General features: G+C 52.4%; 1 protein-coding gene across 4 annotated transcripts in view; it reads left to right on the forward strand.

Annotated features, from left to right (window-relative positions):
* IQCA1 (IQ motif containing with AAA domain 1) overlaps positions 1-17,470 on the forward strand; it is a 140,435-nt gene that overhangs the window by 62,585 nt on the left and 60,380 nt on the right. For all 4 annotated transcript variants that reach the window (XM_066279691.1, XM_066279690.1, XM_066279692.1 and 1 more), the window contains exon 8: positions 9,265-9,387. In XM_066279691.1, coding sequence (XP_066135788.1) covers positions 9,265-9,387 — 123 coding nt within the window. The remainder of the gene's footprint in view (positions 1-9,264; positions 9,388-17,470) is intronic.

Genomic DNA, 17,470 nt, shown 5'->3' on the forward strand with positions numbered 1-17,470 from the left:
GCCCGCCCCCCACCCTCACCTAGCAAGACCCCGCTCTGTGCCACGTCGGTCTTCTTCAAGCCACGCCAGAATGCCATGGGTCATCTCCGCGGGCGCCCCCTGGCTGTCGATGGCATTGACATGCACAGCCAGTTTCAGGAATGTCCGACTAAAACTAGAAATAGAAAAACCTCTCTTCCCCTCAGGGTACATATGGTAGCCACCCAGAGAGGACTGGCTCGTCCCCCTATAGTGAGGCTTTAGGGACGTGCCCTCCAACGTGACACTCCAGAAAAACAGCCCCGGCTACCAGGACTATTAGTTCATGTTTCCCTGTAAGTTCTAACGGTCTAATGCAATCAGTTAAGAGAAAGAAAAGGAGTTATACATTTTTTTTAAAAAAAGCAATCCTTGTATCATTGTTTCTAGACGATGTGATTATCTTCCTTAAAAAACACAATGAATGTAACAAAATTTGTATTGGAGTATTAGACAGAGCTGTACAGAATTATACTGACAAAATTATACCTGAAGAATTTGAAAGAAGACACGAACAAGGCAACTGATGGGTGATTTGCCTGGGAAGACTCAGATTAGTTCAGATACACATTATCTTTCCATTCTTCCATTATTCTATATGGTCAGTGTATTTCCAGTCAAACCAAAACAATTTTATTGACAAAATTATTCTCCAGTTTATATGGAAGAATAAATATATGAAAATAGGCAGAAGGTTTTTGAAAAAGGGCTATAATCATGGGTAACTGGCCCCACTTGATATAAATAAAATTATAGTAAAAAAGTAATTAAAACCTCCTGGCATTGGGGAGAGAAGAGACTGACAACATATGTGACAAGGGTATCTTTTATTTATAAGGACTTCTGAGGAAGTAACAAAGAACCCACACACCTCAGTGGGAAAGAGGAGAAAGAGTACAGACAGAAATTTAAGAGAAGAAATTTTACAAGACAAAGAAATTGAAGTATAAAATAATGTTACTTTATCTCTCTTCACACAAAAGATGGGTAAAACTGTGTGAAGTCATGAAAATAACTGGAATTTCTAAGCATGTGGTGGTGGGGGGACCACTCTTAGACGTTGCTGCTAGATAAATAAATTACTGTAACATTTATTTGAGGGCAAATATCAAAATTTTTCATCTGTATACCTTTCTACCCATAAACGCTATTTGAGGAATGTATACTCAGGAAGTCATAAGACAAGTTGCCATGGATTGGGATCAACAAACGTCTTTTCACAAAGGGCCGAACAGTAAATATTTGAGTCCGTGGAACGTGCACCTTCGGCCACAACTGCCCAACGTCGCCACGATCGTGTGGAGGCAGAAACGGCCAGTGAATGCATGGGCTTGGCTGTGTTCCAGTAAAACTTAACTTGTAAACGCGGACGTCGGGCCCGATTCGGTCCCTGCACTGCGCTCGCTGACCCCTGCCGGCCATGGACGGTGAACAAGCTGCTCGTGTCTGCAGCGCTCAGGCGTTGAGAAAGCAGAAAGCAGGCCGCTGTTCTTTGGCAGGGAGCTAGTTAAGTGACAGGAAGCACCGTGCAGGATTAAATCCACGCTGGAGAGGGTTCCAGTCATCTCGGCTGTCCCCCTGGGCACCCCCTGCGTGAGCCCTCAGGGTCCAGCACACAGGTGTCCTCTTGTCAACAGGAAGTGCTCTTCCCCGACATCCCTATCAAAGCCCTCAGCTTCCAGACCCCCCAGAGGACTCCTGTCTGTCTCCTCTGAGCTCTGTGGGTCCTTAATGTCCACCAAGCCCTGCCCGAGTGACTGTCATCTGGACTAGGTCTTATTTCACCTCTTATGTTTCAGTCTTGTCCCTCCAGCTCCACTGGGGAGGCACAAGCTGTATCTTGAAAGTCCGTGGCAAGCAGCCAAACACTTCTCGTGTTCGTGTTCGTTTAGAAAGGTTACAACGACAGGATTAAGAATGCCGGTGGAATGTCTCAATTGTGCGTGAGAAACATCCAGTCAATCTGAAAAACAAAAGAGAACTGAGGAGGTCTGGTTAATGATTAAAATAATACAAAGGGGCCACAGGACAGATGATTGACGAGTCAGGCTGGCCTAGGAGGAGTCACAGCCCCTCGCCCCTCACCCCCACCCGCCAAGTCTGCAGCCAGAGGCAAACCAGGCCCCTTCGTGTCTCTGTTTTCTCATGGGCACATGGAGACCCACCCCATGGAGACCCACCCATGCCTACCTCCGGGCTCTGATGTCCCAATTAGAGGAGAGGCTGTGTGCTGGAAACAGAGCTGGGCACGGTCAAAGCTTTCAGAAAGTTTCAGCAGTTGTCACCGATGGTACTTGGAGTAGGATGAAGATGTGGACCAACTCCTGACCTGTGGTGGCACAGTGGATAAAGCGTCGACCTGGAACGCCGAGGTCACCGGTTCAAAACCCTGGGCTTGCCCTGTCAAGGCACATACGAGAGTTGATGCTTCCTGCTCCTCCCCCCTTCCCCCTTCTCTCCTTCTCGCTCTCTCTCCTCTCTAAATAAAATGAATAAATAATGTCTTTTTAAAAAAAAGACATGAGCCAAACCTAATCATTATAATGATGTACATAAATAGTCAAGGTTATATTTGTAAAAATAAAAATAGTACAAATACTTTTTTATGAAATAAGCATAATCATATTGACACTAAGCCCCCAGAAAGATCAAATGCAAATGGAACTGCAGATCCGTCGTAGAGTATTCATGCAGAAATTTCAACTGAAATGTCAGCACACGGAAAGCCAGCGGCACAGTCAACAAGCAGAACACCGCAATCAGGCACCAGATACTCCCAAATGCAAGAACGTTTTGAGCACAGGATGTCCATGAATACATCAAGTGGTGTGAAGAGACCCAGACGTGAAAATCATCAGCTCGTCACTATAGATGCTGACAGTCCATTTTTGTTAGGATAAAAATAAAACACAACATTTGGAACATGTGGATGCTTCTTTAGCATGACAAAGAATTTCCATCTGAGTTCAAAAGCCAATAATGAAATTGTTCAAAATGCTTTAATGAAATTCACTGGAAACATTTTCACCGAGCTCAGGAAAAATACCAGGGTGGCCATTGTCACCGCTGTGCCATCTCATCTATTAAACACTGTTAGACCTAAGAAAGAACGTAGCGATGTAGAGATTGGAATGGAGGAGGCAGAATGATCATTTTGTGAATGCATCCTAAACTTATAAAAGCAAAGAGAAGACACTGTAACACTACTTTAAAACATGAGAATTCAGATGGGGGAGTTATTCAATTAATGTACAGAAAGCAATAGCTTCTGTGGGCACAGACACCCGCTAGATAAAAGAAAATAATAATAATAAATGGGTCCGTTTACAACAGCAACAACACAAAGACAAAATACCCAGGAATAAACTTAGTAATAAATGTGTGTCTGTGTGAAGAAAAGTTTAAAACATTCTCAGGGATGCAAATAAAAATATGTATAGACACATTGTGTCTTTAGGTAGGAATACTTGACATCATAACTACTTCAGCTCTTCCAAACATCATCAGTAAATGCAGTAGGATCCAGTAAACCTTATTCTAAACTTTGAGTAGAAAATAAATAATCAAGAATCACAGAAAATTCTGAGAACAAAGTGCAATGAGGAGTAATCAGCTCTTCCAAGTATTAAAACACGTTACTGGGGTCCATTGGTACAAGCAAATGACTAGAAAGACACATTAGTGTAGAAGAATGAAAAATGAAGCAATATTCCTAAACACCCATGGAAACGCAGTACATAATAAATGTGGTACTCGCTTTTCCTGTGTAAGAAAAACAAAAAGACTATTTAATACATCGTATTAGAATAACTAGCTTGTCATGAGAAAAAGAAGAGAATTTTTCTGTCTCTTTATACCAGAATGGTTTCAAATGAATCAAAGATTTAAATATCAAACAGAACAAAAGGACAAAAGGACTTGGAGAAGCCAAGGAAGAAATTCATCCTAACCTCCTGGCGGGAGAGACTGCCCACTGCTGTTGTGCGTCCCTGGAGTCACAGAAGAAAAAATGATAGACCCAACCCATAAAAATATGTTAACCTGCATGACAAAGCCAACCCCCAGTAAAGTCCAGTGACAGATGGCACACTGGGAGAATTATTTGTAATAAGTATCACAGGTAAGAGGTCATTTTTCTAATATATAAAGAGTTCTTACAGCTCTGTAAGAAAAAGATCAATAACCCAATTAAAAAAAAACAAACACCAGCTACGGGGTTTGAATGGCAGCTCTCAGAAAAGAAGATCTAAATGGATTTGAAACATAAGAGAAGATATCCCACAGGTGAAAAGATGATCAGCCTCACACATAGAAGAGAAATGCGAATTAAAACCACACTGCAGCCTGACCAGGTGGTGGCGCAGTGGATAGAGCATCAACTTGGGAAGCAGAGCACCCAGGTTCTAAACCCCGAGGTCATCAGCTTGAGCGCAGGGTCACTGGCTTCAGTGTGGGATCATAGATATGACCCCGTGATTGCGGGCTTGAGCCTAAAAGTCTCTGGCTTGGAGCCCATGGTCACTGGCTCAAGCAAGGGGTCACTTGCTTTGCTGTAGCCCCCCCCAATCAAGACACATATGAGAAAGCAATCAATGAAACAACTAAGGTGCCGCAACAAGTTGATGCTTCTCAACTTTCTCCCTTGCTGTCTGTCTGTCCCTATTTGTCCCTCTTTCTGTCTCTGTGTTTCTGTCACACACACACAAAAAAAAAACCACTGCAGACAAAAATTGATAAATTAAACCTCATCAAAATTCAAAATGTTTGCACTTCAAAAGACACACTAAGAAAAGGCAAAGGCAGGAACAGACCAGGAGGAGAAGGTAGTATTTGAAAATGTATACCTGATAAAGCACTTGTATTCAGAGTATACGAAGAACCCTTCCATCTCAATGATGAGAAGATAAACAAGCCAATCAAACATTTGGCAAAAGACTTGAACGGACAAGTCACCAAGAAGGATGAATGGATAGCTAATAAGCACATGAAAAGGCGCTCAGCATCATTAGTCACAAGGAAAATGGAAATTCAAACCACAAAGAGATGCCATTTTATACTCATCAGGACGGCTGTGATGGGAAAGAGCCCAGCCCCGCCTGCCGGAATACTGGTCACCGTTGGCCAGTGAGGAGGCTGTGGGGGAAGGGAGCCTCGGACGTCGCAGGTGGGAACATAAAAAGTCGAAGCCACTTCGGAAAACCAGTTTGTCACTCTCTTAATCATTAAACGTGGATTTAACAAGTGTCCCAGCAGTTCCACCCTTAGAACTCTATTCAAAAGAAACGGAAACAGATGTACACACACACACACACACACACACACACATTGTACATGAATATTCATAGCAGCACTACTCATGATAGCCAAACATTTGACAACACCTGAGCGTCCATCAGCTGGCGAATGCAGAGGTGAACTGTGGTTTATCTACGTGACAGAACATGACTCGGTGTGCATGTTCACTGAAGGAACAAACAGGATAGCACAGACGACCCTCAGACACATCGTGCTGACCGAATAAAACCAGACCCTAACGACTGCATAGTATATGATTTCATTTATACGAAATGTCCAGAAAAAGTAAGTCTGTGGAGGCTGGGAGGAGACCCGTACTTGCCTGGGAAGGTGGGGAGGAGAGAGAAAGGGGTTAATAATCAGTGGACAAGAGGGGACGTTCTGCGGACCATGGAAATGTCCTGAAATTGATTTATGGCGATGGTTTCACAACTTGGTAAATTGACTGAAAAATGAATTGTATACTTGGGAAGGATGAATTGTGTGATATGTAAAAATATGCCTCAATAAAATGAAATACATTTTTTTCAAAAAATATAGAAAGCAGGTGACAGTCCAAATTTGGCCTTCAGGCCTCATCATTTACCCCCCCCCCCCAAATAATAATAAGACAATAATAATGGCTGGCTTAATAGACAATTAAGTCCACTTCTAACTTTGGGAGCTTTTACTATACTTGAAGAGACTAGGCAAACACATTCAGCATTGGCATTTAAAAAAGAACGAGAGCCCCAGACAACTCCAGGAAGCGATAGATTTCTCGGCCACTCCGTTGGCGAACATCACCCCGAGTCAGTGACCACACAGGCAACGCCTCCACGGCCAGCACAGCCCAGCAGAAGCTAGTTTGACAACAAGCGGACATACCCTGGATCCGGAGTTCTTCTGCTAGGAGTCTACCCTGCGGATGTGCCCACACACCTGCAGAACGATACTGGCACGCACTCATTTGCGGCAGCAGCGTTGGTAAGAGCAAACCGTGGGAAACAACTGTGTTTTCCGACAGGAAAATTGTCACCTAAGTTATGGCACCTCGGTTTTAAAATAAGCAAGGAATCTTTTTTCCGTACCGCTAAGGAAAAGCGGCCAAGGTGTATTTTTAGGAGAAACATGCAGAACAAGGACAGTGTGTACAGCCTGCCAGCATGTGCACAAAACAGCAGAAGTGCGCTTACCACACGTCCTTGTGTGTGTGTGCATGGACATACAGGTGCACTTGGAGCATTTTGCAATATTTGAAGAGCATGTGCTCCTAAATTCAGTGTTGGTTGAAAAAATGGCCCTGGCTGGTTGGCTCAGTGGTAGAGCGTCGGCCTAGCATGCAGAGGACCCGGGTTCGATTCCCGGCCAGGGCACACAGGAGAAGCGCCCATCTGCTTCTCCACCCCTCCCCCTCTCCTTCCTCTCTGTCTCTCTCTTCCCCTCCCCCGGAGCGAGGCTCCATTGGAGCAAAAATGGCCCGGGCACTGGGTGATGGCTCCTTGGCCTCTGCCCCAGGCGCTAGAGTGGCTCTGGTCGCTCGCAGCAGAGCGACGCCCCGGAGGGGCAGAGCATCACCCCCTGGTGGGCAGAGTGTCTGTCGCCCCTGGTGGGCATGCCGGGTGGATCCCGGTCGGGCGCATGCTGGAGTCTGACTGTCTCTCCCCATTTCCAGCTTCAGAAAAATACAAAAAAAAAAAAAAAATAGAAAAAATGGACAACCCCAATCACATCCCGTTTTCCACAGACATGACTGGCAGACGATGAGAATGTGCTGTATGTATGCTGGTGAATGTACACACACGTATTTGCACAGACCTATACGCAGTGGCTCTTGGAGGCAGAGCCGAGGTATCTGGGCCGGCGTGAGAAAGAGGACCTTGTCGGCTGGCTCACAGCATGGGAAGGACACGTCTCACCGCACGCTCTCCTGTCGTTTCTGAACTGTGAACCGTGTTGACGTGTCACCCGTTCAAAAATTAAATGAACGCAGAGGGAATAAACCACACCGTCGAGTGAGGCTTTAAAAGCTGTGCTGAATTGTGTGCCCCACAAATAAACATTTCACCCTTTTTCATCTGCTCACATTCATATATTTTTTAAAAGTCTTTACATTTCTGGAAGTTTCCAAACTTTCAAGATCCAGCAAGTGCCCGTGTCCCCGTAAGTGCTTCATGATAGACCCCCCCTCCCCCATGCCAGGCAGCCACGATTTAGTTCTGTGGGTTGAGGTGAGCCTGATCCCCAAGAAAACATTAGTGTTTGACAAGGGACTTTTAATCCCGTCCAAAGACGCCCTTTTTATTACCCAAAAATATGCACAACACATACGTCACTTGTCACCTTCCCAGGGCCCTTCTCAGAGCCTCCCCCCCCACCACCACCAAAGTCTTCCAGAGCCTGGATCCGGGACGAGGTGGGGGCCCCCAGACTGTGTGAAGCCGGGCACATGACTACAGTTCTGTTTGGGTTTTTCTTTCTTTTTTTTTCCTTTAAGTCCAGATGGTGCCAGCAGAGCCCGCTTTGTTCGTGATAAAACTGCTTTTTATACTCCTAAAGGTGTGAACTGAGCTCATAAGAACAACAGAGGTATAAGTACCAAAAGTGTAGACGGGGGAAATAAACCTGAGCCCCTTCGTAACCGCTGATGAGCGGGGATCCGCGGGTCCTGCTCCGGGGAGGTGGCTCAGCACGCACGCTGGCTCCAGGCGAGCCGTCGCCAGCCCTTTCTAGACGACCTCGCTCGCGGGGGCCACGACTGTCCTGAGTCGGGTGTTTGTCCTTCCTCCCGTGTCTGTACACGGAGACCGCACACACACCTATCCTGAAGTCCTGGAGCATTGCTTTTTATTTAACGATCTGCGTGTCCCACTGGAGGGTGAGTGGCCGCCTCGTTTCTCCTCTTCCCTCTTGGCCCCTTTGTTATGACGCGCTTCCTGGCGGGCGCCCGTTTGAGTCCCGGCGCGGCTGCTGACCGGCTCTGTGTGTCCTCCACCACGTCACTGAGCTCTCTGTGCCTCAGCGCCCTCGCCAGTAAAATGGGTTCGCGGTGGCTCCATCCACGGGCTCCGCGGAGGAGGAAACGAGTTAGTCTTTGTGGCGCTCTCGGGACCGCGCCCGGCGTGTCGCCAGCGCGACGGAGGGACGTTCGCTTCGCGTTAGAGCCGGGGAAACTGAGTCTCGGTTACGTCGCCCGTCTCAGAACCGTGGCCGGTGATGAGCAGAGCCTGAGGGTCACACAGAATGTGCCCCACCTGTCATCGCCAGCGTCCCAGCCCCCAGGATCCACAGCTCTGTGTCACGGGCGTCAGACACCCGCTGTGCTGAACTGAATCCTGTTGTTCTTTACGAACCTTGACTGACTCATCAGTGATGCTATGCCAGGTCCTGCTTAGTAAATATTTGAGATTCTAGAGCCATAGCAGGGTTTTGGTCAGCGGAGGAAATATAAAATAAATCACAGGCGAAAGAAACCAAGTCTGAGAAGAGGTGCGTGATCGTGTATGGGAAGGTGGCATTATTTATTAAAAGGGCAGCTGTCACCACCGGGGTCCAGTCAGGAAACAGCAGTGTCCCCCAGCTCGGGTTTGGGGGAGAGGGTCCCAGGCCGGGCAGCAGGGCTGTGCCTGGGGTGCAGAGGACGCCCCCCTTCTGGCCACAGAGCCTCTGGGGGTTGGAGCAGCTCCACCTGCTGTAGGAGCTGTGGGCTCAGAAATGCCCGAGCTCTCTCTCCATCGGCCTCGGTGCCCACTGCCGCCTCCTGCTGGAGAATCCGCCCAACGGCAGGGCAGGCGGAGCCCCAGGATGTCCCCAGGAGGGGTGGGCCTCCAGGGCCCAGAGCCTGGCAGAAAGGGTGAGGGGCCAGCACACACCCTTCCTTCCCTCAGGACGCGGGGGGGGGGGGGGGGGGGGGGGGGCTCGTCCTGACTGGCGCTACTTAAAACCGCTACCATTGTCCTGTTTTTTCACCAGGTTATAGATGATATCATCGCAAAGCAAAAGGAAGAGGAGAAAAACGAAAAGAAGAAAAAAAAGAAAAAGGAAAAGAAAGCCAAAATAACTAAGAGAAAGGAAGAAACAAAGGGAAAAAGGAAGGTAAGGAATCCGGAACTTGAGTCCCGCTTGGAATCAGCGGATCCTCTCAGACCTGCTAGGACTGCGGTCCGTTTCCTAGGAAACCATGCCGCTACCAGCAGCCTTTCCTTTCTTTCTTTCTTTTTTTCTGTTGATCGATAATGGCTTGCTATCTCTTCTGTGATTTAATAGCACTATTTAGGGTGAGAGGTGGTTTCAACAACTCAGATACTGTCCCTGTGAACCCCCCTATGCGAGAGCTTTGAGTGTTCACTCCTCAAGACGACGGTCCCACGTGTCTCTCCTCGGGGCGGGGATCAGGAAAGTGCTCGGCCGACCGCGTCACCACGGCCAGGGCCAGTGACCGTGTCCGCGTCAGCCAAGCGAGCTCGGCCAGATTTACCGCTTAGTCCGACGTCCCGAGTGTGTCTTCACGGGGATTTGAGTTTCTCTCCTGTGTCCCGAGCAAGTCAGAGTCCGAGCAGTGTCACTGGGACCAGGCCACGCCATGTGCGGAGGGGGTTGGAGGTGGCCTTGGTGTGGGAAGTGGCCGCGGGGAGTGGAGGTGGCGTGGGGTGGGCTCTGCAGGTGCTGTCATCGCGGGTCTGTCACCGTCGAGCAAATGGCAGGTGCAATCCCAGGGTGGCCCGTCACCCAGCACGAACGCCTCCCCGGGAGGTAGGGCTCGGGCTGGAAGGTCGTGTCCTCCTGGAACGTGACTGTGTTTGAGCAGCATCGGTGCACAGACTTACTACCTCACAGCTACCCCAAGCCTCGATCCGAACCCGCTCGGGGGACTGGGTCCCCAGAGGTGACGGTCCCTCTGTGACTCTGTCCAGGGGCGGGGACCAGCGCTGGCTCAGGTGGCGACGGCCATGCTCCTCGTGTTCCGTCCGAGAGGTGGGTTCCGGCACACACCCGGACTCCAGGACTTCGCTGGGGCGGGGGCGCTGGGCCGGGTCCAGTCGACTGCTCCCGGAGCTCTGGTACCACACCAGGATGAGGGAGGAATGGGCCGGGCTGGGCCGTGAGATCCGGAGAACGAGTGACAGGAGCAAGGAGCCGGGAGCTGCGAGGAAGGGGAAGGGTGATGGGATGCAATACCATCAATGCAATAATACCCAACGCAGATGCAATAATACCCAACGCAGATGCAGTAGTACCCAGCGCAGATGCAGTAGTACCCAGCGCAGATGCAATAGTACCCAACGCAGATGCAGTAGTACCCAGCGCAGATGCAGTAGTACCCAGCGCAGATGCAGTAGTACCCAGCGCAGATGCAATAGTGCCCAGCGCAGATGCAATGACGCCCAGCGCAGATGCAATAGTACCCAGCGCAGATGCAATGGTACCCAGCGCAGATGCAATGGTACCCAGCGCAGATGCTATGGTACCCAGCGCAGATGCAATGGTACCCAGCGCAGATGCAATGGTACCCAGCGCAGATGCAATGACGCCCAGCGCAGATGCAATGGTGCCCAGCGCAGATGCAATGGTACCCAGCGCAGATGCAATGGTACCCAGCGCAGATGCTATAGTACCCAGCGCAGATGCTATAGTACCCAGCGCAGATGCAATAGTACCCAGCGCAGATGCAATGACGCCCAGCGCAGATGCAATAGTACCCAGCGCAGATGCAATAGTACCCAGCGCAGATGCTATAGTACCCAGCGCAGATGCAATAGTACCCAGCGCAGATGCAATGACGCCCAGCGCAGATGCTATAGTACCCAGCGCAGATGCAATGACGCCCAGCGCAGATGCAATGACGCCCAGCGCAGATGCAATGACGCCCAGCGCAGATGCAATGACGCCCAGCGCAGATGCAATGACGCCCAGCGCAGATGCAATGATACCCCACATCCCCCCACACGCGAGGCACGTGCACGGTGATAAAAACCCCTCGGCACGATTGTACCCACCGGTCGCGTTGGCACGCTCAGCTCCCGTGCTGTGATGGGCAGGATGCTCCCACCCGCGCCCACCTCTTCCCGCCCCTCTCTTCAACTGTGTTCCGTTGCGGTTCCCGGCAGGAGCAAAAGAGGACAGACCCCTTGCTGCTCGCTTTGGGCACAGCCCACTCTACTGAAGTGGATGCCGAGGTGACCCTGGGGCACCCCCCTTCAGGACCCAGGCGCTCAGTTTCCAGCCACCTAGAGGGTCCTTCTGACCTCCGGGTCTAAGGGAGCTGGTCTGTGTGCCGTTACCCCTCCACCACCGCCAGGGCGGCTACATCTGAGGGTAGTCATGTTAGGGTACAAAGACCCAGCCCCTCACGGCACGGGGACAGCTCGGAAGGGTTCTCCCAGCTCCTGGGCCCCCCGTGGGATCGGCTGATGGCTCCCTTGTGATGATATAAGAGTCAGCTCTTCCCTCCACCCAGAGCTGCGCCCGTCCTCCCTCCCTGTCCTGGGGGCGCTGTTCCCAGTAAACCATCTGAGCATCTCCAAGGAACCACCAGCTCATGAGACCACCTGTCGCCCCGCTAATCTGCCTGTACCCCCCAATAGTCTCGATTGCTCCGTCCCTACCGCCACAAGGGCAACATACTCGCTAAGGTTCATTTTCATAATCCTCCCCTCAGTCGGCAAGATCATTTTTCAGCAGCACCCCAGAATACGGACAACTGGAAGAATTTCTGTTTCTAAGCATCACTTCTCTCTCAGTAGGCACCAGGGCATTTGACACGTGCCAAGTAAAAATGCACCGTGGGGGACGCTCAGCCATACAAACCTGAAATCGTCCGCTCCGCAATCTGGTCCGTGCCGAGTGAAGGTTCTTCTATTAACTAGAGGTTGAAGGGTCACTTAACGGTGAACATCTTGGGACAAAAAGCAAAGTTTGAGACCGTCAGCATTGACGATGTAGTTGCAAACGACGGGTGAAATCCTGCAGTTCCTTAGAAAAGAGTTTATTCCTGAAAAGCACGGGTCTGCAAAGTGACGCTGTGATGGTGAAAAGAATAAAATGGTGATTGTTAATAAAAATATGTTTTTTATTAATAAAGTATGGTTTAAATTATGTAGGTTTGCTCCTTAGATGTCAGGTTATCTTTTTCATGGACTTTGAAAAGTATTCCAGAATCAACCCCCTAGTGTCCGGAGCACTCCAGAGGCCAGTCGGGCAAACCCAAGTGTGAGGGTTGGTATTCCGACCTGTAGGGGGAAAAAGGCGTCTGCTCCTCGTGCTGGTGACAGGGTGAGGCCGGGAGCGGGCACGCTGGCGTGCTTTAACGCGCGTAGGCACCCCCCGACTCACGCACCCCTGTTCCGCCGTGGCAGAGCTGTGATTATTCCTCGGGAATTTTATAACATTTATTCATTTATCGATGGCCGGCCCCATGGGTAGAATCTGAACATTTAGGAAAGACCTCATTTTTTTTTTTAAAGGACAAATAGGATTACTGGAACATTCCCGCTAACCTCTATAAATGGAATGTACCCTTCAGAACATCACACAGGCAGAAGGCCGAAGCTTTGCAAGGTTCTGAGACGTTACAGCGGAGTGTGGGTAGGGCAGCGGCTGTTGAGAGGGACTCGGAGGGTGGGAGGGTGGGAAGGCAGGGCCCAGACGATCTCGGAGCCAAAGCCCCGGAGGGCAACCTCAGAGAGGGACGGTGTGTGCAGCTGCGAAGGTCAGGTCCAGAGCCGGTGACCTGGGCTGGGGGCTGGGCAGAGCCTCGGACCCCCAGAAGGAAGAGAGAGTTCTCTCTGGGGACTGACGGGAGCAGATGGGACGCAGTTAGGTGGTCATAGCCCAAGTTCCGTGCTGGGCGGCCGGGTTACGGGCTGGACTGTGGGTGAGGAAGTGACCCAGGCAGCGAGCCCGAGGCAGCAGCGTCAGCGCCAGGGGTGGTCTGACCCAAGAACAGGGTGGGCCGGGGTCAGGAGCTGGCTCCTGGGGGGGGGGGGTGCACTTCAATCAGACATCGCTCGAAGATGGAGAGACGCCAGGGAGTTGTGCCCCTGGTTGCTTTTCTTCCTGAGAAAGTGAAGGGTGGGGGGAGGGCGGGGCCGGCCGGTGGGACCGAGAGCTGGGCTCCCAGTCCACAGCGGGTGCAGTAACCCTCCTGCTCCGCCTGCCCCGGCCGCAGAGCACGGCCAGGGTCAGGCTTGTCCTGACTGCTTCCCCTCCCGCCTCAGTCCCTTCCTGGGGCCGGCCCCACCTGTATGGACGTGTCCAGGAGCGAGCCGCCCGGCCCCACCTGTATGGACGTGTCCAGGAGCGAGCCGCCCGGCCCCACCTGTATGGACGTGTCCAGGAGCGAGCCGCCCGGCCCCACCTGTATGGACGTGTCCAGGAGCGAGCTGCCCGGCCCCACCTGTATGGACGTGTCCAGGAGCGAGCTGCCCAGCCCCTCACCGGCCGGCCACAGAGCAGCCGTGAGAGCTCCCCACCGGGCACTCTGCTCATCCGGAACCCGAGGAATGCTAGGTGCCCCCGTGACGTTCTGAGATTGTCTGAGCCTGGAGATGCCCGGAGGGTGCTTGGAGGCTTCCGTGCCCCCACCTGGACATTGACGGTGGGGCTAGTCGTGACCAAGAGGGAAAAGGACGCCTCTCGTGGCAGCCATCAGTAGCTGCACGCAAGGACACCTTAGAATAAAATCGCTATGACCGGTCATCTCGCAGTCCACTTCATCACGGAACTTTGCAAATAATTTCATTGTTAAGCTACGAGGTTTTTCCGTTTCTTATCTGGATTTACCTGGAGACCCTCTCTGCTGAGGTGCTGGGTGGGGGGACGAGTGGAAATGACCAGTGAGGAGCTTTAGCTCTCAGTGTGGGGCTGGCGGGAGGGGAGACTTCAGAGCGAGCGCCACACGCGCTGGCCACGGTGAGCTTCCCGAGGCAGGAACGTGAGCTTCTGCCTACACTGGACACAGTACACAAACACTAAAAGCTAAACTCAAGGTGGATCGTGAGCTGAAGTGTAGAACTATTATCTAAATCCTGTAGAGAAAATAACAGGGCTGGGGGGGACTCTTCAGCATCGTAGGGTCAGGCAAGTTCTTAGACGTGACGCCCGCGCAGGGAAGATGGGCAAGCCGGACGTCACCAAAGCAAAGACGTCTGCCCTGTGCGGTCCCTGTGAAGAGGACAAGGAGACCCGCTGTAGGCCGGGGGCCGATATCTGCCACCTCTCCATCCATCAGAGAGGCCTTGCGTCTAGAATACACAACAAACTCTCAAAATTCAACAGTATAAAAAAAATAGCCTGTCATTCAGATCTTGGATTTAACACCATCTCTGAACGTATCAAGTACCGCCGAGAAAGCACCCCTCCATGAAGGGGACTTTCCTGGGGACAGGGCCAGAGCCAGCGGCCCACGGCCCTGCGCCCACGGGTGCTCAGTGCCGCGGTGAGCGCCTCACGCCGGCTTTGGACGGCAAGGAAAGGGGCTCTGGACAACCCAGGCTTCCTGGCGAGCCACGTCGCGCCGTGGGGAACTGTTTTAAATGAACACGTGATCCTGAACACGTGATCGTGTGACTACTGAAGCGTCTTCTCCAGATTTATTCCCGCCAGGGTTTGACTTGACTTAGAGCTGAACTCTCCCAGGAGGGTCCTGGAGCCGAGGGCTGTCTGCCTCGTCACCCAGCGATCTCCCTGACCCGTGGAGGCGCCCGAACCCCTTGGGGCCCAAGGAGCGGTTTCATGTTGGAGGGCTGAGCCAGCCACATTCCGGTGTTGTTCTAGGTATTTCCAACCAGACGCTGTGCTGCTTCCCAGAGATGGGTCGTGAGTGTCCTGTGTCCCCCGAGGCTGTGCCCAGGCACAGTGATGGCGTCACCTGGAGTGGACGTGTCTGTGTCCCCCAGCGTGCAGGGACGGAGAACGGCGTGAGGAGCCCTGCACCCAGGGAACAGGAACCCCAGAGACGGACTCCCTGAAACTGTCCATACCTCCCGGGGGAAAGCATGTCCCTCTCAGAAGAATGTCTTCTCTTCTCATCTTCCAAGGATCCTTCTCCCTAAATAGCTTGAGAGCCACTGTGTAGCCAGGACACACCTGGCGTGTAGGAGAAGGTTTCATTAGACGCAGGTGACAACCAGGCAGCTGGGGTTTGTTTTGTTTTCTTCCTTTGCTTGTTAAATGTTGCATTGTTGCCATGGCGTCCTTTGTGCCATCACTAAGTGTTTTTGCAAAACGTGTAACGAGGTTCTGTCTCCAGCCAGCAGGGAAAGCCAGCGGTGGCCAGGGAGGTGCTGGTGAGCCAGCCCCCCAACTTTCTGGGCACGGAGCAGATTCTCGGTGACATTTACAACGTTTTTGAGTGACTGGAAGGGCTGGGAGGTACCTAGGGTCCTTTCTCGAATTGGGACCCGTTGGTCACTGGTTGGCAACATGGGCCCAGTGAGGTCAGCTGAAGATAAGGGCACATAGAGGGCTCGTGGCCAAGAAGCTGGGCAGGTGTGGGCTGGACCAGGCAGCGCTCAGGACTGAGGTCCACTAGGACCAGCTGCTCTGTTCATCTCCTTCTTGAAGGAGTCCCTGTGTGGGGGGCTGGGGTCCACATGGGCGTCCTGTCCCAACGCAGAGAGAGACAGTGTGGCCGGCCAGCCCAGCTCCTCGGGGCCGGCTGCGCCCTAACGGAAGCCTCCCCCTGTGTGCACACTCTCCTCTCCGGCCACTTGGAGGACATGAAGGGAAGTAACTGTTCAAGACGTTTCCATCAGAAAGGGGCGAGACCAGGGCCAGCGGTGTGACAGGACACAGCAAACTGGCAAGACCCCATCACAGCCAAAGATTTAAAGTGAACAAACAAACAAACAAAAAAGTGACTGGCTTTGAGATGCTGGGTTGAAACCTCGTGGGGAATTTTCCTCTCCCGGTATTTGCCAAAATGAGCCAACGATGAAATGTTTGCAACAGCCAACAAAGGACAGGGAGACGCCCCGTACACTCCCAGGGCTGGTGACCGAGGGAAGAAGTACCTTTCAGAAAGAAAGCCAGCACTTCCCATTATAAGTCTCCCCCTCCAGGGACTGGCGACGGCGTGGGCACCACGTGGGAAGTGGCCCCCCGTGAAGCTACGGGGGTGTCGGCGTCCGCCGTCCTGTGCCGTCGGGAGCAGACGTTTCCCACGCCGGCCTCACGTGTCCCGTGCCCCTCGGGAACGTCATTCTTATTACGGAAGTGAAGTTGTGCAGACGGAGCTCTTCACTCACATGCCTTACACACCTATCTAGGGACTGGGCGCTGCGCTGGTTCCGTGTAGGGTACGAAAGATCAGCAAGATGAAACCCTGCCACGTGGGGTCCCCACAGCCCAAGAGAGCAGTTGAGACATGTGTCTAAATAGCCAATAACCTGTGCCGAGAAACAGATGCCAGGAAGCCTACGCAAGTCCTGCTGAACAAGGGGAAAGTCGTTTTTACCTGGGGGAATCCAGGACGGCTTCACAGAGGAGGGGACATTTGCCGCAGATCTAAGGAGAATTTTCCACAGAAGGAGATGGGAGAAGGAAGTCCGGTCAGAGAGCAGGTGCACGCCCCGCCTCCACTCTGTCCGGCCTTTTCCCACACTCCGGCCAGGTGCTACCCCCACAAGCGGACCCACCAGCCTTTTCCCACACTCCAGCCAGGGTGCTGTTCCCACAAGCGGGCCCACCCACACCTGGCTGTTCCTGGGCCCCTGTGTTAGGTGCCTTGCAGACCAAGTTCGAGTCTGAAGGACACAGCTCAGAGGCCTTCCGAGGACAGCCCGCCCGCCCCCTGGCTCTCTCGGCCGGGCCCCTGCCTCAGTCTGTCTGCTCCCCCGTCCGGCACACCCCTGCTGCTCAGAAATGCCAGGTGAGGGTGTGCGAGGCCTCGCTGGCTGTCACCATTGGGGGTGGCTGGGCCCTGGCGGTGTGGGGACACAGGGGACTTCTGCTGGGTGTCCCTGCGGGCTCTGACCTGACTGCAGGGACCAAGGACAAGGTGGGTGGGCTCTCCACACTGGGGGCCCCAGGTGGGGGGTCTGGCGGGACCTGGGCTCCAGGTAGGAAGCTGGGGTTCCGGTGGCCCCTCGGCCCAGGGAGGGGACAGCAAGCAGGAGGAAGGAGTAGCAGGTGCTTGCAGGAGCGCAGAGGGAGGGGGAGCCACAGGACAGACAGACGG

The sequence above is a fragment of the Saccopteryx bilineata genome, chromosome 5, assembly GCF_036850765.1.
Source record: "Saccopteryx bilineata isolate mSacBil1 chromosome 5, mSacBil1_pri_phased_curated, whole genome shotgun sequence".
NCBI lineage: Eukaryota > Metazoa > Chordata > Mammalia > Chiroptera > Emballonuridae > Saccopteryx > Saccopteryx bilineata.